This window comes from Lichenostomus cassidix, chromosome 2, assembly GCF_008360975.1.
Source record: "Lichenostomus cassidix isolate B80296 chromosome 2, HeHo_3.0, whole genome shotgun sequence".
Taxonomy (NCBI): domain Eukaryota; kingdom Metazoa; phylum Chordata; class Aves; order Passeriformes; family Meliphagidae; genus Lichenostomus; species Lichenostomus cassidix.
In genome coordinates this window covers 43,273,986-43,295,313 of record NC_139482.1, presented here as the reverse complement: position 1 = coordinate 43,295,313, position 21,328 = coordinate 43,273,986, and the positions used below count along the sequence as shown (strand labels likewise).

The following is a 21,328-nucleotide window of genomic DNA, read 5'->3' as shown; positions in this document are numbered from 1 at the left end:
GTTGTTTGGACACGGGTTCAAAGTTTAGTGCAGAATTCAGATTGACTTTTTTCCTGATCGTATGATTTCTCTAATATTACAAAGCCCCAATATCTCTCTTTAACAAAGATTTAACAAGGTAGGATTATTATTAATCCCACACAGGATTATTATCCTGTTCCACTGTGGGGAGGAGCAAAAGAAATGCTGATAAGAAAATGAGATTTCTTGGGCACAAGAGGAAGAGAAATGCAGATAAGAAACCGAGATTTTGTGTTAAAACTTTATTCCAGTACGGCTAAATACAAGTTCGAGTTCCTGGAAAGTCTTTACTACACAGGGACTGATACTCATAGCAAGCTCAAGTGTGACTTTTCTGAGAGAGAGAAGACATACTACAAGCATAAAAACAGGGACCAGCTGGAAAGAAATGAGAACAAAGCAGTGAAAAAACCTCTAAGGTTCTGTTATTCTGTTGTTCTACATACCTGCCTCCTAACTTAGAGGTCTGGAGCCTGATTTCCAATCATCTACACCTCCATAGCTTTAAAGCCATTATTTAAATAAGTGAGTTTTTCTGCACTGAAACGTTTTAGTTGTCTAGGTTTCAGCCGCCTTTTTCATTGCTGTGGTCACTAACCAGCAGTTTTGCCTTCAGACAGACTCTTTTTAAACAAGCATTAATTTTTCCTTTTTCCTGAACAGTACTCTTCTCTTAAAGTACTAAAGCCTAATTACCTGTGGAAAGGGATTTCTTCATTTGTAGTGTAGGAAGTCTCAGCCCTTTTTGTAAGAGGGGAAGGAGATAAGATCCACCAAATCCCTAACAGAAGCTACACGCAGCCTGACCCAGTGATAGCAGCAATTCCACCTTCAGTGGCACAGGACAAACAGGCTGAGAATTTCAGCCTTACTACACCATAAATAATGGTGACATTAGTGTCCATCCTTCAGATGACCCATTCCCTCACTGAGGATCAGTGCTGATGTTAAGAACAAGCGTGGAAGAATCTGGTTTTCTTTTAAATTTATATTAGCATTCTGCTTTACCAATGAACCAATCTGATTCACCAGCTAGACAGATGAGTATCAGAACCAAAGGATTTACTCACTAAGCAAAAGAAGAAAAAAACAAAAAAGTATTCCTTTCAGTCACAGTTTAGCAATCTTGTCATATTTCTTCAGAATATTGTTCTGTTTCATTAGTGAGACAAGGGAGCTGTTAATTTTTTTTTACATGAGAATAGTTTTTTGGAAGCAAATCAGGAAGCTAAGCAGTTGAAGGTTAACACTTCAAGATATGGTTGAATGCCAGCAGAAGAATTATTAAGTCAGGAAGTTTCACTTACTGAGCTTCAAACACAAGTTTAAAGCAAAGTCACCTCCTCAGAAGGAAAAACAGATCTGGCTTCAAGACCAAGCCTCAGCACATCACTGAAAATCTGGAAACACACAGTGATTCAGTCCCTCAGGACAAGTATGTGTTTGGAAACTATGAAAAATGCCACATGACACCCAGAGGGGCAAGCAATACATATGAAATAAATCTTTTAAAAAACGTGTTCCAACAAGGCTGAAATACAAGGTTAAAGTTCCTGGAAAGTCTATACCACATGGAGACAGAAATGCAGCTCTGTCTCCAAACACTCAGACATTTGCTGCAAGTGGAAAAAGCTGTCAGTAATAATAGAAAGGCACCAGTAACTTCTAGTTAAGTGTTCTGGCACTTGGCTACCTATAGTAGGCAGGAATTAGACAAAGCTGCAGATCTATGAACTGAAGCAGGCTAGAGCCTGCTAATTTTCCCATCTGTATTACTGGTCCTGTTATTTTCCTCCTACTCATGGCAGACTGTTTGCAGAGCATCTTCCTAACTCAATCCTAAAACAAAACTCAAGTAGTCCCTTCAACAGCTTCCTCCTTTTCTACATATCTCACTACATGCAAGTAGCCTATGTAGACAATTCTCTAATAATCAACAAAAAAAGACTTCAACTTCAGAGAACTTAAATTCTAAAGCAAGCAATATTTTCTGAAATTAAGAGTTATCCAACCAGTGCTAAGTAACATGAAACAAAGCAGTTAGCTACACAATTCCATCTACTCTGACCATCACAGATCTTATTTGTGAAAGAGCACAGAAGAGGGAAAACACATTTCAGATTACATTAACTTCAAAAGCAGCCACATAGCAGAGATTAAGTGCATTCACAGGAAGTCCCTGAATAAACTTCTAGGTTTATGTTCCCCCCCATGCAGAATGCTCAAACACTCCCTCAGCTTGAGAGCACCAAGCCCCAAGCCGAAAAGAGAAAAAAAACCTCTCCCTCCCAGGCTGAAGTGCTAAAACAACATTTTTAAGGCCCAGAACTTGGCCCTCAGTAGAGATGCAGCTATGAAGGTACAAGCTTCACACACCAGCCGACAGAAAAACCCATCTCAAAGACTGCTGGCAGCTCACAACAGACAGAAAACCATTCCTGTGCCTACTTGTTTTGACTTTCAGAAAGCAAAAGGCAAGCTAAAAGCATCCATGGGAGAAATTCGAACACTCTCAGAAAAATAAAAGCATTAAGTGTAGCTTTTCTGAAAAATGCATTTAGCTCTGCTCGTGCTCTTCAGGCATACTGTTAGCACTCAAAAAAGAAATAAAATCTTATCTCTGTGAGAATGTATCTCTGCCACATCTCTCCCATCCTTCATAAATTATTTCCCAAAGCATCTCCTGACGGGAATATTTCGATCTGAGGGCAGAAGGAGGAAAATAACGTGTCTCTGCTTAATGGACACGTCAGTACTCTTCTAAGAGAACAAATTCTGGCCGGCGGCTACAGAAGCCGCATCAGGTGCAGGGCACAGCGAATGAAGCACGGGGCGGGCTGAGGCTGAGCCCTCTGCTCTGCTCTGCTCTCCTCGCACACAGGAAGCGAAGGGCTGCGAGCGGCCGGCGACAGAACAGGTACCGCGCTGGGGACGAGGCACGCCCGCTCAGCGCCCCAGGCCCCTCACGGCTGGGGCAGAGCGGGGCTGCACCGCCGACAGCACCAGCACCCGGGCGGCAGGGCGAGCGCTGCCCCAGCCCCGACCCCGCTCCCCGCACAGCCCAGCGGGCCGGCGGCGCCCCGCGCCCGCCCACCCGGCCCCAAACAGCGCCCGGGACCGTGAAGGAGGCGGGGGCTGCCGCCGCCCTCTCGCCTCCCCCGCCGTTGGGATTTACCTGGCCGGGGAGCCCGCGCTGCCCGGACCCGCCCCCACCAGCAACGCGCTTTCCCGGCGATAAGGGCGAAGGGGCACTGAGCGGAGCTCTCGCCCCTCACCCTCCGGCCGGGCGGGCGGCAGGCACTACACCGCTGCCGCTGCCTCAGAGCCTGGCGCTGGAGGCCGCCATCTTAGCTCGGGCAGCGAGACCGCCCCCTCGGCGCAGCCGCCGTGCGGCCCGGGGCCGTCACGGGACGCTGTCACCTGATGTGCTCCGCGCTGCCTCCCCCTTCCCGCCGCCTCTCCTCCGTCCCGCCCTCCTTCCTTCCTTCCTACCCTCGCCCCTGCCCTGCCCTGCCCTGCCCTGCCTTGCTCTGCCGGGAACTAGCATGGCTCTCTGCGCAAGCGCCGCGCCGCTGCGGTGCTAAGTCCCCGCCGCCTTGGCTGAGCGCGTCTCCTCAGGGTTGTCACTGACCGGTGCGCGCCCGCCTGAGCGACTGCAGGCCGTGAGGGGCGCGTTGGACAGTTACAAAGCCACAGCACGCTTTTAGTGGTGCACAGTACTTACGTGACTGTAAAAGCGATGTTAAATGCCACATCAATGCTGCGGAGGCTGAATCACTGATTTGTGCGGTTGGCTAACCACCCTCCCAAGTTGTTACGAGAGGCTTGAGCTCCCCGTCAACTTCCCCATATTCCGCACCAGATGTAAGATTTCCAAAAAGTGTTGTAAACTTGTAAACGGCAGCAATGTAGCACGACCTCCATAAAATGCCTACTGACTGGCACAAATATTTTGAGTATTTGTAACTATGACTTGCATCAGAACACATGGGCTTACCATGGCCTTCCCCTTAAAATAGCACTAATAAAGTCTGCAGATGAAATGAGAAATGAGGAAAAAACTCTAACTGGAACTAATTATCCTGGAGGAAAAAAATCAAAACCACAGGAGGTAAATTGCTATTTTTTTAATATCCTTTTCATCGTCTCATGGACTCTTAAGAAACAGCATGAAGCTGAGTCAGGGGAGGGTTAGGATGGATATTAGAAAAGGTTCTCCCCCAGAGGGTGGTTGGCACTGGCACAGGCTCCCCATGGAAGTGATCACAGCCCCGAGCCTGACAGAGTTCAAGAAGTGTTTGCTCAGCACTCTTGGGCACATGGTGTGACTCTTGGGATGGTCCTGTGCAGGACAGGGAGTTGGACTGAATGATCCTTCTGGGTCCCTTCCAACTCAGCATATTTTGTGATTCTATGATAAACTATCTGTCTTATATTTTGCTTAAGGTATTTAAATACTAAGTCATTCTTGTAATAAATCTAGTGCTCTGAATCTGGGGCACTGTGATAAAATAGCGCTGATGGGAAAATAACATTACTTTAGGGAAGCTGATAAATTGCTTTTGGTTACAGAACTTCAAGGGAGGAAAAAAAAGATTTAATGTTTTATTAACATACTAGGAATTGCAGAAATCTAATTTCAGAGGGAGGTCATATGATTCAGAAGGGTTTCTTTGAGTGCATGGAAGAGTTTTTGGACAGGCTTGGAGTGATTGGTGATAAGTTGGCTCAGAGGACTTTTTATTTGGGGGGGCTGATTTTGTCTTAGTACTTATTTTTCTTTGTTAATGTAGGTAGGTAAAATACATCAAGTCAAGCAACAGCTTGTTAGGTGTTCATTACTTGGGAACAAAGAATGACATGTGCATAATGAAATTGGTGTAACAAAATAGTAATTAATGTTTTCATGGATGGATTTTAATCAGACAGCACAGATTATATTTCAGTACATTTATTCAGCTCAGGCTTATATTTCAGTAACTATGTGTTTTTCTCTATTTTTGGACATGCTTTTGTGTAAGTAGTGGTATTAACTTTGGTTCAGCAAACAACTGATAAAAGGAAATGAGGACACAGATTAAGAATGAGAAGTTTTTTTGAGAGAGTGAAATAATAATTTTGAAATTATTATTCTGAGAAAAGGCAATCAAGAAAGGTATGTTTAGCAGTTCTCCCAGGAAGTTATGGAAAATATATTATACAATATAGTACAATATCTTTCAGAAATTAAAGTAGAGCAGGATTTCATTACTGTTTAATTGTAAAGTATGTGTGAAGTTACATTACCTTGTGTGCAGACAACAACATTCTAGTTTGCTTGGTCATTTTTTCTTGAAAGATCATACTATGGGATATTTTTAGAGATGGGATCTCATTTTCTGTTTAACTAAAGGCTTATGAAAATCCTGTAATACAAAATTGTATTTTTAACACCTCCAATTTAAAAGTTTGAACTTTTATTTTAAAAAGAAAATGGACAAAATCCTCACTCTGGTAATGTCAATGGCAGTTTTGTTACTACCTGTGTCTAACACAGGCAGTGTTACTCCCTTAGTCACTTACAGAATGAGAAATCATATTAGAGCCATTCTCATTATTAAAATAAGAATAACAAAACACGGGTTTGATGCCTTCTTGAAAGATAAAATGTTAAAATGCTTCAATACACTTTGGAGAAACATACCCATGTTCAGTTCTTCCAGATCTTTCATCTGAAGTACTGCAAAAGTCAATTTGACCTTGTCTATTTAAATACTTTCATTTGCCAAAGAGTTCAGGCCACCTCCAGTCCAGGGAGCAAGGTCTCTCCTTACCATCCAATTATTGAAATCTGGAAGGAATGAAGAGTTCTAGTCCACCACTAAATAATTAATAGTCCACTGGCTATTTCTGTGATCAGCACCTACTCTGAAAGACTGTAGTTTAGGATTGCTGAATTCTTCAACGTGCTACAGTACAGATACAGTAGAGCCAATGCCAGGATTCTCTGCAGCAACTGTAAATATTATGATTGCAAATACAACCTATAATAGCAGAGATCCTATTACTTTTAAAACAGATATGTTGTAGTTTATAGCAATAACACAGACCAAGTTTCTACCTAGTCTGGAAGCAGCAAAGGACAAATTAATTTCCCTTCTTAGTACTGCCTCTAATGGTAGGGCAGAATTTTGTGTCATCTGTTTGGACAAATGAAAGATTTTTCCACCTTTCCTTGTCTTACAAGAGAATAAGTTCCTACTAGAATTGGGAATAGCAGCTTTACTCTCCTATTTAACTTAGGATGTTGGAATGTGAAGGACCACCAACTCTAAGATCAACTTCTGTTTTTCTGCCAAGAAGTAAGGGGGATCTATTCAGTCTTCTTAAAGACTGTATCTAGGAGATACACCATAGTTTAGGATAAATTTAGGATAATTAAGAGAAAAAAAACTTAATAATTGTAATTTTTACATGACCAAATAACAATAACAGTAATTGATGACTAACTGTACGACTTGACTGAGAGGGGATAACAGAAAGACTTTGAAAAGGGGAAGTAACGGTATAAGTCCCACATAAAACTAAATAAGTAACATGCCTTTGGAAACCCCTGTCCTGGATCTTGTCATTTTTACTGCAAAATTGTTGCAGATGCCAAAATGCAGGTTACACAAGGGGCCTTCTGGAAGTCACACCCACATTACAGCATCTGTCTTTGTTCTAGTCTTTGTTATCCCAAAGATGCATTAAGACTATGCTGACAATCTGCCAGCTGTTCAAAGCTCACATCAAATTTTTATGTATTTTGACATATGTTGTCTAAAAATAAATGCAGATAATAAAGATAATTTATCTTCTCTGTGACGTTAATTAAAAGGTAACTTCTGGATGCTCCCCATTAATAGTTCTATATTTCCTGATAGACTTGTTAAATGATGACTTGTTTGTTATCTTAGCTAATAGCTTGATAATAACTGTAGTCTAAGCTAATTAACTATGTAATAAATTTTGTTAAATTATTGATAAGTATCTTCAATACAGTGATTCATGCTAATCTGTATTCATATTCATAGCATTCCTTCAATAACTCCTGTTCTGTTTGATAATCCTTTCATTTTGGCATTGACCTATGTACAGTAAATACTCCCATATTAAGTTTTGATCTCTTAATCCACCTATACCCTTGTATAACCTGGTCTTTTTGGTGTGTTTTAAAGATAATCTACAAATTATCTTTTAACTCTTTTACCTTCCACTAGATAAATTCCAATATTAGTTGCAATCCAGTCTTAGTAGTTTGTGTGGGTACATCTGGTGTAAGAAGAGTGAATGTAACAGATTTGCTTAATATCTCAGATGTCATTCATAGTAGAATGAATCTTTTCATGAAGCCAAATAGCAGTGCACAATGATGTAGCAGTTACTAATGAAATTACATTGTTTAAAAAATGTGTGGTTATATTTTTTCAGAGGAAAATGCAAAGGAGAAATGCATTTTTTATTGCATGTAAAACAAAAAACCATTTCACAGAGGAAGTCTTTAACGACCTTCTCTTTTGACTACATTTAGGCAGGTTGTTGAAAAAAAACTGTGCCCATCTGTTCAGTGGAAACCTTGATATAATGACAATGAAAATTTCCATATACTTACTTCATCCTGGGAATGCTTCACCTTAGCATTGCAAGCCTGTTTAAGGTAAACTAGTCTTTGAAATATCTGGCTCTTGGGGACCATTTTGTGATAGAAGGTACTGCAGATGTGCCAGGTGATATTTCTTCCCACTGTTGACACACAGCCCATGCAGGGAAGTGTGCTGAAAAACAGAGGCATTGCAGAAGGAGTAGACTGTGAGAAAGGTGAGGGCCTTGTTAAAGATGAAATTGGAGCATAGAAAAGGAAGACCAGAACTGGAGGGCAGATGCTAGCTGAGGCCAGTCTGCTAGGAGTGGGTTTTGCGTATGGGAATCAAAGGATGCATAAATATCTTGAACAGCTGAGAGAGAAGGGTAGTAATCAGTCAGCTTCTACAGGCTAGACTTGAGAACTGGGAAGATGGGAAGAGCTGCGAGGTTGTGATGTTGGAAAATTTTGCTAGGAACAGAAGAATTGCTTATATATGGAAAAGTGGACTTTTTCTCAAGAAAACTGGTACAGGCAACTCACAGAAGAGGGAAAGGAAAAGGAGAAGAAATACCTAGGTCTGGCCTAGGGAAACACTGTTAATGATAAAAGTAGCTGAGAAGAAAGACTGGGAATATCTGGGAAGGAGACAGGGATTGATCTGAAGAATAGAAGCTGAATCAACATAGAATGGATCAAAGGAAGATTCAAATGTAGAAGCAAGGAGTGGGAGAAAGGGCTTAGCAGAGCAGCAAGCTGGGAAAGGACAGAGGCAGTACCCACAATAGTCTGCTAAACTAGAAACCACAGTTTCTGCAGGATTACTCAGGCTGAGAAACCTAATGCCCCTAGGTATTTAACAGCCTCTCTAGTGGATCTCAGCTTAATTTGTTGTTAGTTACTCTTCATACTCATCGGAAATCTGTGTTGCAGATCTAGATGTGGTATATGATATAATCCCACATCATAACTATGTGGATTTTTAAAATAAACCTAGAGAATTATAAATTTACATACGTAAGGAGCTATGCAACATTGGCATTGTAAACCCAAAAGTCTTTTAGAGTTAAAAAATTCCAGAAGATTAGGATTGCCTTTGCAAATAATTGCATGCTTATGTACCATTTTTATCCCTGGGAACTCTGCCTTATTCACTCCACAAGATGAAAAGACTCATTGAATCCACATGGATGCTGTACTGTGTTCTGTTCACATCGCTCAGTTTGCTGGCCCGAGATTTATTCAGCGTACACTATACCAGCTCTATTATTCAAGTTTCAAATTTACTAATTTCCATATTGATATTTCTGTGACATTGTTCAGTGCACTGAGTGCTCCAGGAACATGAATTAATTTATTTTCACAATATCCTTCTGTTTCTAATATTTGGCTAGTTGGATGTACATTAATGTTTCTTTTTCTGCATATTCTTGTGAATAATTTTCAAGTATCCTAACACAACCTTTAAAGATCATGCCTTTTTTAGCAAAAACATACTCCTATTAAAAAAAAATTAAATTGATATTTTATCTCCCCCTGTCTCTTTTTATAGACAGGAGAGTCAAAGCACATGACAGTGTACCTTGTGGATACAGGCTTATTCAGTGTATTGACCTATCACATGACAGTATGACATGTCATCTTTTACATGTCTTATATATTTTAGGACATGCTCCTATCTTCTAAAATTCATGTACTTAAGGCATTGAATTGTCCACTTCATTGTCAATTTGTTTATTAGAAGTTGATTTTTGTGGAAATACAAATTTAAATGCTAGCCCAGGAGTAGGAATGCTATTAATTTGAGAAACTGGACATGAACAGAGTGGCCAAAATTTATATTCAGCAATTAGGGTAAGAAAAAATAAAAATAAATTTTAAAAAAGTTAAAAAACTATTTTTTAAACACTGAAATATTTCAGGAGCAGAGTGAATTAGTGGGACAGTAGGAAAATTCAGTCATAGGAATTTTTTGGTAGAACTACTGGGAATCACAGTGAGATTCCTTGCATGTATCTGTACCTTCAGTGCAGGTATTTAAATTCAGTCATCCAAACCAAAAGGACCTTTGAAAACCAAGCAACAGGTTCCTGTTGCTTAAACAATACAGTTTTCATCAGCAAGGGTTATGAAGAAGTCACCTGTATACTCTTGACTCCTCACTGCACCCTGTACAACAATAGGAGAAAGGTAAGTACTAATTCTCTGATTTCCTAGCCTGGGGTCAAATCCCAGAAGAAAAAACAAGTGAGATTATAATGCCCAATGGAAAAAATTGTGAACAGAACAACAGGAATTATTAATATTGCCCACAGTGTCTCAGAGAATCATAAAAGTCTTACTGTTTTCAGAGAGTAAGAATGTTCTTGAGCATATCCAGTTTCATCAAAATTTGTTCTTCATGAAGCACAGAGAAGAGCAGAGGAAATTATGATGTCCTAACTTGCAGGCCAAGCCATTGAAATTATAGCCTTGTGAAGAGAATGTAAATCAGAAAGATTCTTTCATTTTTCCATTTTCTTTTACAAAAGCTTCCCACAGTCCAGTACTATGCTCTTTACCATTTAGAATGACTGCTAGCTGAGAAATGCAGACTGATCATGTATGAATGATACAGCAGCAAGGTGTTTTTGCAAAACCAAAAGAACGTTTCATTGCATAGTAATATTCCTGAACTCGAATTCATCTGTGCACAGATCCCTACCAATAGCAGCAGCAATGAAAAGGCTTCTGGCTGAAAGATCTAAGTTGCATAATATGTGAAAGCTGTGTTGTTTTTATAACAACCTTATCTCAAGCATTATCTGTATACGTGTTAGAGACCCCCCACCCCAACAGTAGCTTAATGCCCTCTATGCAGGATCTACAAGTAGAACACATTTTCATGGTAGATATTAAAAAAATGTATTTCAATTTCATAAACATACAAAAGTTCAACAGAATGTAATTATCTGTTTGCTGGAAGACAAGAAAGTCCACATTAGTTCAAGAGCTGTTTTATTGAACTGTGTTCAATTTCCCAAAGCATTCAGAAGTTTCATTATGAGAAATTACACCAGACATCCCTAGCTCCAGCTCTGTGGCACAGAAAATGGGTTGCTCACCTGCTGCTTTCCACATTTTGGAATGTGCTGCTCAATATCTACCCCTCTTCTCCACAGAAACTGTTTACAACTATTTGGAAAGTTAGTATAGTTTTGTGTGCATGTGGTTTGTAGTATACACATCTTGCTAGGCTACTTAAGCTGCTCTCTCCCTGTCCCCTGTCCCCTTTTTTGCTATGGAAAACTGAAAATTACCTGTTGTGACTTTGCTTTTATGTCTTCAGTCAGAATGCCTAAAAATCATCAGTGATGGTATTTTAGGCTATATTCCTATGTGTAGCTTTACAGCTTGATGTAACTTCCTGCAGCCAAGAATGGCACTTGATCCCCGCATGGCAGAGCTGGCATGTCATACACTGTGCACACACAAGGTGCATCTGATTTAATTGACATTTAAACCTGAAGCTCCTGATGGAGTGGGGAAAAGTCTTGATCTAGGGAGCTATGCCTCCTCCTCAATGCAGACAGATCTCAGATCTGAGAGGTCATGCACAATTACTCTGGAGTCCTTGACTCTGAATCTCCAACTAACATTGTGGAGCCCATGAAGAAAAATACAGTGATTGAACTCACAGAGGTGGGTGGTATTCCTTATAGGCATATTCTCACCTTTATTGTTCACAGGCGAGAGGTCTCATCATTTATGTGATCATTTTAAGCTCTCTGTGTAACATTGGTGATCACTAGTTCTGGTCTGAACAAGGTTGGGGAATATTCCTAGGCAACACACCCTCACCTTGGAAGAAGGCTCAGAGGAGATGGGCACAGGTGCTTATAAAGCTTGTGTTATGAGCTATTTACAGTGATAATCAGATTACATCCACATTAACAACAGAAGGAGAGTGTAGCAATATACTGCAATGATGCTAAACTGCGTTACAAACCACGGACAGAGAGAAGCTGATACTTGGCCTTTCCCCTGTTACTAAATGACATCTACAATGTAAGATTGCCAGACACAGTGAGTCATAGAAAGACCACCAGTCAGCATGATTTTCAGGCTCTTTACCATTTCCTGTAATAAGCAGAAGCAGTACTTTGTAAATTTCTGTTTTCTTTTGAGTTGGTAGATATTTTTTCTTAGATGTTTACAGTTTCACCTTCATTTCCCTGATTCTATTGCTAGTTTCGTTTTTCTCATTATGACTGAATCATGAGCCCTTTACCAGTTTCTGAGTGTTGCAGGGATATTTCAGCTTCTGGTGATGAAAAGGTATTTCATCATTAACATCCAGATCACTGGGTCATTTGGTCGGATTAATGGCAACAGAAGTAGATGAAAGTGAGAAAGCACAACAAGCAAAGCAGAAATGCATGCAGTAAGTTAACACCCCTTCTAGCATCCATTTCAGGCAGTATATTATCCATATTATCTTCCCACTCCTTTTGCTTTGTTTTGACACAGATCGTGACCATCAAGTGGTATATAAGGCATATGCTGTTGTTTTTAAGCATAAGCATATGGACAGTTATGTAATCTTATTTAGTGCTAGTTTGTTTTTTTGGCCAAATTTCTCTGAACTTCTGCTGTCCTATTTTTAGTGTATGGCAGAGAGGCATATAATAAAAGAAGCTCAAATATATCCTTATTTATACCTCCTAATTTCTGGAAAATAATAAATTGTTATTGTACTGTCCTAATAAACCAGGTTTGGATTATATGAGTTAATCAGCTTTTCAATAAATTACTCAACAGTGAAGTGAAATTAGCTAGTGTGCTTATTTAATTAGTTGGTCAGCAAGTGCTATCCACTTGAGAAGAGGGTAGACGAAGTATAAAAATGCTTGAACTGTCCCCCAGTGGAGATGATGTTACAGCAGCTATGAAAAGGACCATGTTCTCTATTATAAAATCACAGAATTCTTTTGTTTCTCCTTCTGGTCCAAATTCCATTTTGAGAAGAGAAATATCTTCCACCATAGGAAAATCAAGAATAAAATTCATGAATATATAAGCCCATTTCATAATTGCTGAATCTTTTTACTGATAGTTTTCCCCCACAATCTGCAAAACAAGTGGTTTGTTAGCAAAAATGTCACTGAGCCTTTTTTGTACTGAGTGTGTTCAAAGTGAATCTCTTTATGGAGAGGTAATTATTTGCATAACATCACATATGCTGATTAATTACTTCAGTGTGAATCTTATGATGTGAAGAAATCTGACCCTTGCAAGAAAACTTCCCTGTGCATAAATAAGATTAAAGTCAAGGGAGGTATAGAATAGTCTGTACAGAAATAGCCTGAAACTGAATTGTTAGTTTATTGTAATTGAATAAATGAAGCATTATGGTAGTTGTTGAGAGAAAATGAAATATTTTATTAATTTTCTGTTCTTTTCTTATGTAAAAATGACTACCAATTATGTCTCTGAATAAAACTTGGTTTTCTCTCTGACCAGAGCTTAGAGATTTGGTACACCCAGTTTTTTAGGAAAACTAATATAGTTTTTGACAGAAGCACAAAGTGATGACTTAGCACATGGCAGACAAAAGACAAACTGTTCAGTTGTGGCCCTAAATTTATTTTAGTTCTACCAGTAAACAGAAGCACAGCATGGACTTTGCTGATTAAAAGCAAAACTAAAAAAACCTTGTGCTGCATTTGACAGGGTTCCAATTTCTAACCAGCTCATCACATGGGTTTCTGTTTCCTTTTACTTCAGGCATCCCTGTCCAGAATATTACTGTTTCATTGTGGGTTTGGGTTTTTTTTTTTCCCTAGGAGGATTTATTTCTTCCTCTCAAGTTCCTAGAGAGACTTAATACCCCTACCCAAAATATGAGATATTTGGAGCTTACCATGTTGTTCCTTGTTTCACTGCTCCTGCTTTACCATCTAGGAGAACCTACCTCTACCAGCCGTTTCTTAGGCAAGTGGTCTCAATGTGAGGGATCAGAGTCAATGGAGCTATGCATGTGTGATGAGTAATCCCACAGGTGAGGATTTCCAGGTGGTGGCTGCAAGGCACGTATATTGCATATCTGCACATTTCCTTTGCTATTTTTATGTCACATATGCCCTTGTGTGTCTCTTCTTAGTGTCTTATCTGAGTGTGCTTCAAGCAGCATTGCACTGTATTGCAGGAGACATCACAAAGTTCGTAATTAATTTCTGATCATTACTTCATCCTTCATCTACCTCATGAAGTGTCTTTTAAAACATGATTACTAATATTGAAAGTAATATAAATTTGGTACAACAATAAATTTGCTTTGAGTATATAATAATTTTCAGTAGTTACATTAGCACAAGAACTTGGAGGAAAATTTGGAGGTGGGAATTTCCTTGCCGTGAGTTATTTCTCAAATTACTACAGTCTTACCCATTAATAGCTTGGGCTTTTAGAATTTTTATGTTCTAGATTTTCTCAGAATTAAAAATATACAAAGTTTCAACCTTGCTAGGCCTTAAACATCTGTTCCTAGAACAAATATGTCTTTCATTGATTTCTAATAGATAGCTTGCAGGTGTATGTGGCAACAGCATTTGACTTCAGATGACAAAATGTTTAAAAATCCCCAGCTGAAATTTCCAGTGTCAGACTGAATGGCGAGATGTGGTGGGTTGGTTTCATCATTTGTAATCAACAAGAGGTAAGAAAATGCCGGTGGAAACTGTGTGGTCAACATGGAAATTTAATATAGCAAAGCTAAGCCTGTAATCAACAGCTTGATTGAACAAGGATGTTTTTTCTCTGTTCTTCCATTTAAGGTTTCTGTTGTATTAGCTGACTATGGGAATTAAGCATAGACCAAGATGAACACAGGCTAACAGAGGTCAGAAAAACATAATCATTCTTCTCAAGTTTTGCCATTGAATATAACTGAATAGCAGTACTTGCCTGTGAAAAAAAATCCCTGGTTAATCCGTGAGCCAAGTGTGAAGTGAAGTCTGGTGTTTCCTGAGGCAGCAAGATCTGTTAATTTGGCACTAACTTACCTAAAAACTTTCTGTACTTTTTACTGAGAAGAAAATTGTTAATACTATATTTTCTTCCCCTTTAAAACAGAAGTTAGTTCTGGAAGGGCAGAACTGGCCATTTACCATCCAAGATGATTTTAGCTTCAGATTCAGAAGCATCAAAGTGGGCTAGATCCCATTTAAAACAGACTTTCTTATGATTTCTTATGATTACGAAAACAAGATTTCTTCCGGTAAACGGGAAGCTGCAAACAAGATCTTGTCTAGACAGTAGGTGGCAGACTGCTCCCAGTAATCTGTAGGAAGTTGTGACTCAGCCCTTCTTTATGCCCCCGGGGCTGTAGCTAAAAGTGATGTGAAGAGAGAGGTAAAGGTGGAGAGATTCCTAGTGTTCAAGCAGTCTACCTACTTTCACAGAGCATGCCAGGGACACTCGGGTCAGCACTTGCCAGGGTAGGGGATGTTGCTCCTACACTCTCTGTGTTATCAGTTCCTAAAGTAACGATGGCAGTTGCCCTGCCCTGCAGCAGCTGGGTGACCTCGATCTTTTTTTGGAGAATTTGCAGCTGCTGACAGAAAGCCAGTGTTGTCATGGCTTTGACACCTCTACACAACAGTTTTGTCACTATTGGAAATCTCTCAACCCCAGAGACCCCAAGGAGTTTTTTAAACAAAATAGAGTTTAACAAGGGGAATTATATGTCTGAGGATGTCTATGGTTACACCACAGCCTCTACTGATCTATACACAAAGTAGCTTCTGTACAGTACCAAAAAAGCTGGGATTCAGTCTTTTGACAAAACCTTTTTTTTTTGTGCTTGCCCTTCCCTAAATGATATTAAGGTGGGAGAAATCTTTTCTCTTTGTAGCTGATTTTATTTCAAATTTAAATTCACCTTGAGAAGTTTCCTCAGTGCCCTGCTGCTAATAATTAATGTACTTAAGGATGCACCTTGTCCCTTGGCTTTTGTCTCATATGTTTCATTGTGAGGGAAGCTTGTGGTGTTTACAGAAACTGCCTTTCCCATCCCACTTGTTTCTCGTGCCATTATTTTGCTGACTGCCAAAGACCCTGTCTAGTGTACACCAAGACATTTCATTAGCCGCCTAGAACTAAGCTCTTGTATCAAAGTACAGGACTGCCCAAAGTCTGCTGAAAACCACACAATCCAATGGTTGGTAAACACTTGGGGGAGCTGCCCTTCCACTATGCAAAAATTGGATCTGATTTATAGAATTATATACTTGGCATTCACCAGATTATGTAGAACTTGTTTTGTCACCAGACAAGATTTGAAAGCAAAAGAATCTATAAAAACGTAGATTTTCATACTAGGAAAAGTGTTATAAAAGTACAAAATAAAAAAACATTATGGGATTTATATTTTCATTAAGATTATGCTAATTTTAGCTGCATCTATTATTAAGATAGCTCTTGGGACTGATCCTTTAGACTATGCTGGTGGTTAGTGGGACGTCCCAGAGATATGCAGAATCATAGTTCTTTTGGTTTTGCTTTCCTGCTCAGGCTATGTAACATTTCTACTGCATGCTTTGGCTAGACTGGGATTGTGCCATTCGTCTTCAAGATGCTGTGTCTTGCTTTTATCTTCCTTAAAACACAATGGAATTACTTTCCAAATTATACATGAGGAAACATATAGATTGTCTGAGTTCCTTTCCACTTGTCATGTTAGCTTGCTATCAGTTTTACATCATTTGCTTAGTGTATAAATGGAAGATTGATTTGAGAATGGGGTGTTGTCCCAGCTATGCAGAGTTCCTCTCCCTCCACCCTCCTATGCACTCATTCAGACTCAGGGGAAATCAGGAGTGGTCTTGTCACAGTAACATTTACTAGGGCTGAGTGAACATGTAAGCACATGGTGAAAAACAAGAACATCTCTGAGAAGAACAGAAAGAGTAGCTTCAGAACCATCCCAATAATTTCCTGACAGAAGAGGTAACTTTCCAAATTTTTAGATTTTATTATTAGGAATCTCCCAAACTCATACTATGACCATTCGTGTAGGATTTCCAGTTTTCTTAGAATTTACTTTGAACAGATAAGTGTCTGTAACATCCTTCTGCTCAGCAATGCAGTTCTTTTAAAGTTTATAATTGTTATTTCAGGATACATCGCTCTTTCTTGAAGTCAAGACCTATCATCATCAAGAGCCTCATATTAGACTTTGTGTTTTCTCTGATGACAAATATAGACTACATTCTAAAAATACATCCTAAACGAGAGATACAACATTGTAAGTAACACACTTGAGAAGAGTCAGAGGGTGTTTTCACTTTCCAGAGTGGCAGTTACTTCACTGAAATAAAGAAAGTTTGTTTAGAGAGTTTAATCTGCTTTTGATAATGCAAGCTGTGGCTATGAAAATCTCTTAACATTTTGTTCAGTTATTTGTCTGAAGCATCAGGTGAATAAATATTAAGTAATTGTATTCTGGCCTACAATTCTGCAGAGCATAGGATTCTTAGGGCTCAGGTCAGGCAGTCATTAATCATAACAGTGTGTCATAGTGAAGAATGGTCTTTACAGAGGATTGGTATTCAAGCCATAGTAAAACCTCAGCCAGACAACCAGACCAAGCAGCCCAGCTAGTGGGTTTTTACAGTATAGATATTACTGAATGCATGGTCAGAAAGAGAGAGATACATCAACAGAAACTATGCTGTAGCAATGTGGGTTTTTAGGATTCCATGTGCTCCCTTTGTTTCCCTGCTCTGTATACTATTGGTTCATTTTGAAATGTGCTCTGCTGTACCTGAAAACCTATTGGTGTGTTCCCCCCTGTCAATTTTCCCCTCCTCCTGGGACTGGCTCTTAGGGAGCCAGCCCCCGCCCCCTTTCCTTCCCCTTAAAAGACAGCATCTGCCTCAGAGAGAGGTCTTCCATCTCTGAGCTGCCAGCCGCTGACCTACCCCCTTCTCCTTCCCCTGCAACCCCTTTTCCCCTTACCCCAAATAAACCTCCTTGACAGAACAGAGATGGAGTTCCACTTCGTTCCTTCGTCTTACTTCATTTCCTGCTAGAATTTCTGTGGTTGGGAGACCCCCGCCACTCCGCGGGACCCCAGGGGCCGGGCGCCCCAGATCTGGTGGAATTATGAAGACCAGGGACTTCACTCCAGGCAGGAGCCAGCCTGTGCCACCCTCCCGGAGCCTGCAGTAACACTATGCTTGTTGCATCCTCTGATGTTGAGTGTGGTAGTTAGAATGAAGAGTTGAGGGAGTTTGAGGCTCATTTGATTTACATTTATGTGAATATTTTCACATTTGATTCACATCTCGTTTGATTCACATCTATGCCAAATATTTTGGTGGTTAGAATACATAAAAGTAAGCTTATAGTATTCATTGTATTGTTGTCCTTCACCTCTATCCTACCAGTAATTAGAGGTGAGAGCAAATAGCCTTACAAGAGAAGACAACTCAGTAACAGTGATGGAGACGGACTAACCATGACATAGTGTGGCTTTATACAGCCTGTGTTTTTCAGCTTTTTCTTTCCAGACATTTAAGTGACCTGAGTGAAGTGAAAATTAGGCCTTCATTTAACAAAGGAGATTTGAAGCATATTCCAGCCTGCAGTGCTTTTCCATATACATCTTCCTTTACTAAGAGGAGTCTGTTTGTTGTGGATAAATGGATTGATAAAGCTCTCTTCCACCAGCATATTGCAGAGGATACAGAAGATTCCCATGAAGAGCTGCTTACATCAATAGCAAATGATCTAATCTATACACAAGTGTAAAATTCTATGTCTGAATTGTTCATTTAACTGCCCTGAAGGAATTGGCCTGTACTGTAAATATTCTAATTAAACAAGTGAAAAACTGTTGTACAACAAGCAGTAGTTCACTAAGCAGATCTATTTTAATATAAATGCATGTGTTTCAAAAATTCTGAACAAGGCATAGGCTTAAGATCTGCTTCAGCTCCTGCTGCTTCCTGAAGAGCAGCCAGGAGAAACTCTGAGAATGCCTTAGAATCAAAAGAATGAAGGAGCTCCACTTCCAAGAAGTACTGGCACTGTCCTCAGACAGCTCAATAGTTGTGGGTATTACATGATTTTGCTTGTCTTCCTGTAATTATTGATCCAAATGCTTTCAAGACTTGTATATTAGAGAATGGAGGAGATGTACTTACCTATTTGGACCTTAAATTGCAGGGTTTGAGTCCATATTACAGGGTTTTGGGACCATATCTCGTTTTCCTAAAGAAAAGACTTTTTGATGAGACTGCCTTTTGCAACTTTTCTTTCCATAGTTTTAGTTTATAGGGTCAATGAGCTAGGAGAATTGCCATGTTCTCTGAAGTCAAGGACTCCCTGTAGGAAGAGCAGGGAGATTTAGCTGCTGCAGAGAGAGCACAAAGAAATTACCTTTTTTTGGACATGCACGTGACTGCAGCTAAATATATAGAGAGACAAAGCCAAGACAATTTCTTTTGCCTCTATCTACTTTGAACTTGTAAATGGTATTGTTCTTCTCTCTATAGATTTTTTTTAAAGGGTAACTGTAACCTCAGTCTGCAGGATGGACAAATTCGACAATGCACTATGAGTCTCAGGAGAAAAAGAAGTGTCATTCTAGTAAGAGAAGTTACAGAAACTAGCAAATCAGAATTTTGTCTTTTTAACTGTCTTACTGTATGTGATCTCCTAGATGTGAATTTGCAAGTCTTTCCAGTGCTATAATCCCATTGGAGGTGAAGTTGCCTAGTCATAGAAGGGACCATGTAATGTAATATTTCAAGTGATATGCTATTATTTCAATAGCAACTTGTGTTTATCTATTTGAGTATTAATACTTGGCAATTTCTCATGAAGAAGCATTAGTGTCTAAATCAATAAAGTTAGCTGTTTATAGGGAAATGTCCATCTTTCATCCCCATCTTTATAAGAAATGCAATAAGGAGTACAGTAGTTTCAATTATTCCATGCCAAGAATACAATTTTGTGCAATATTGCTGACATCACCTCAGCATGGATTTGTGTGGGGCAAGGTTATATGCCTACGAATAAGCCAGTCTCTACTCTCATCATCACTCTCAAATCCCAGCATGGTAAATCATTAATATTCTTTGGAGAGTAGAAGTTTCAGTATTTTTTGTTTGTGGAAAAAATTTAGAAACGTCATTCTTGTCTTTTGGGGTTTAATCCAAACTTAAGAATTTTTTGACTGTATAGATTTTTTTTCAAGGTTTTTTTTTTTCAAATAGAGTCCATTTGCCTTTCTGATTTCTGTATCTTACCACAGTGAGAAGAAATAATATCATTTGATCCAAGATCCCTGCATTACAGGTACAAATGAGCATGAGTGCTCCTGGCTGAGCCGATATTGCCGATATTACTTTGGAAGTCAGATAGCTATGCTGTGCTGACCCAGTGTGTGCAATATTCAGGCCTGTGAATAAAGAAGTTCCAGAATAAAATCAATTCAGCAAGAGGAGGTAGTTGCTGACTGAGCTGAAAAGTGCTGTATATACACTACTGTCTACCATATGCACCAGAAAACCCTGCTGCAGAACATTGAGTTGCTACTGTAATTATTGTAGAGATGGATGATGTCGCTTCTACAGGGCAAATTGCAGAGCTTCATGTCATCAACTTTCTCCATGTCAAAGCAGAAGTGCTTTAAAAAATCTGCTCTTACAGAAGTAACAAACTTGAACATTTAGTTTTGGTTGGAAACTCTAGACATACTGAAAACTCCATTATTTTCAGTAATACACAATTGCAAATGTTGAATTGTTTCTTTAAAGTACTTTATTGCAGTGCCACCAGTTGCTTGGAGACAAGATATTTTATAATCACAAACAGTCTGCAGATTATATGAAGCAAATTGTAAATATGGCTGAAAAAATAAAAAAACCCACAAACTTATCTACACATACAACATTTTACTCCACTGGAGAAATTTTACTTGATTTAATCACAGCAAGACAAGACATCTTTCCTGCAAGTGAGATTCAGGGCCTACTTTACTCATGTATACATCTTTAATATACCCTCATTGATTCAGAAATTACATCATCTGAACCTTCTGTAACTTGTGTTCACTGGATCCTTTCTAAAAGTGCATATGCATTTTCAAGTATGACTATCTGTTAACAAAAAGGTGTCCTTACTGTAAAGCTCCTTCCTGACAGCTTCTGTTGCAATAAGAATTACCTCATCTTCTGAAATTCATTTTTACAGCTTAGGCTTGAGCAGCATAAACCACAGAAGATGTCTCAGACACTTCACATTTTACTTTCTGTCTGAGTCTGCTTCTTTTTGTAAGAAGCAATCTTGGAAAAAACACATTCCATTCTGTGTCTTGTGGAGTGCAATTGACTGATTTTCTAGTATCTCAATACTGGTTCTTACTGCACATTATCAGTCAATGATACATCTTTGCTTGTCAAGCATCTGACTCCCTCTAATAAAAGAAATAATCTATCCTTAAAGTACCTGGGGATATACATGTGTGTATATATATATATATATATATATTTTTTTTTTTTTTTCCCAGGAGCCAGGATGAGTTTTGCAGTTTGTTCTGAACTTTTCCCCACTCTGAGTACACTGGTAATAGTAACCAAGCCAGCTCAGGCTTGTTTCTTAGAGCTGCTCTAATAATTTGACTGCAACATAGACTTTATGTTTTTGCATGAGGAT

At 39.3% G+C, this 21,328-nt stretch overlaps 1 protein-coding gene and 1 long non-coding RNA gene across 7 annotated transcripts in view; one reads left to right on the top strand and one right to left on the bottom strand.

Annotated features, from left to right (window-relative positions):
* The window catches only part of DNAJC13 (DnaJ heat shock protein family (Hsp40) member C13), a 57,555-nt gene extending 53,931 nt beyond the window's left edge, over positions 1-3,624 (bottom strand). For 2 of the 5 annotated variants that reach the window (XM_085051261.1, XM_085051263.1), the window contains exon 1: positions 3,546-3,622. In XM_085051261.1, the coding sequence (XP_084907387.1) occupies positions 3,546-3,568 (23 nt within the window). In that variant the 5' untranslated portion in view covers positions 3,569-3,622. Of the gene's footprint in view, positions 1-3,196; positions 3,356-3,545 lie in introns of those variants that run through there. The other 3 variants (XR_014849826.1, XM_085051262.1, XM_085051265.1) reach the window with 3 other exon arrangements.
* Positions 3,461-21,328, top strand: part of LOC146441241 (uncharacterized) — a 50,758-nt gene continuing 32,890 nt past the window's right edge. For both annotated transcript variants that reach the window (XR_014849829.1, XR_014849830.1), the window contains exon 1: positions 3,461-4,132. This is a non-coding gene — a long non-coding RNA (uncharacterized LOC146441241). The remainder of the gene's footprint in view (positions 4,133-21,328) is intronic.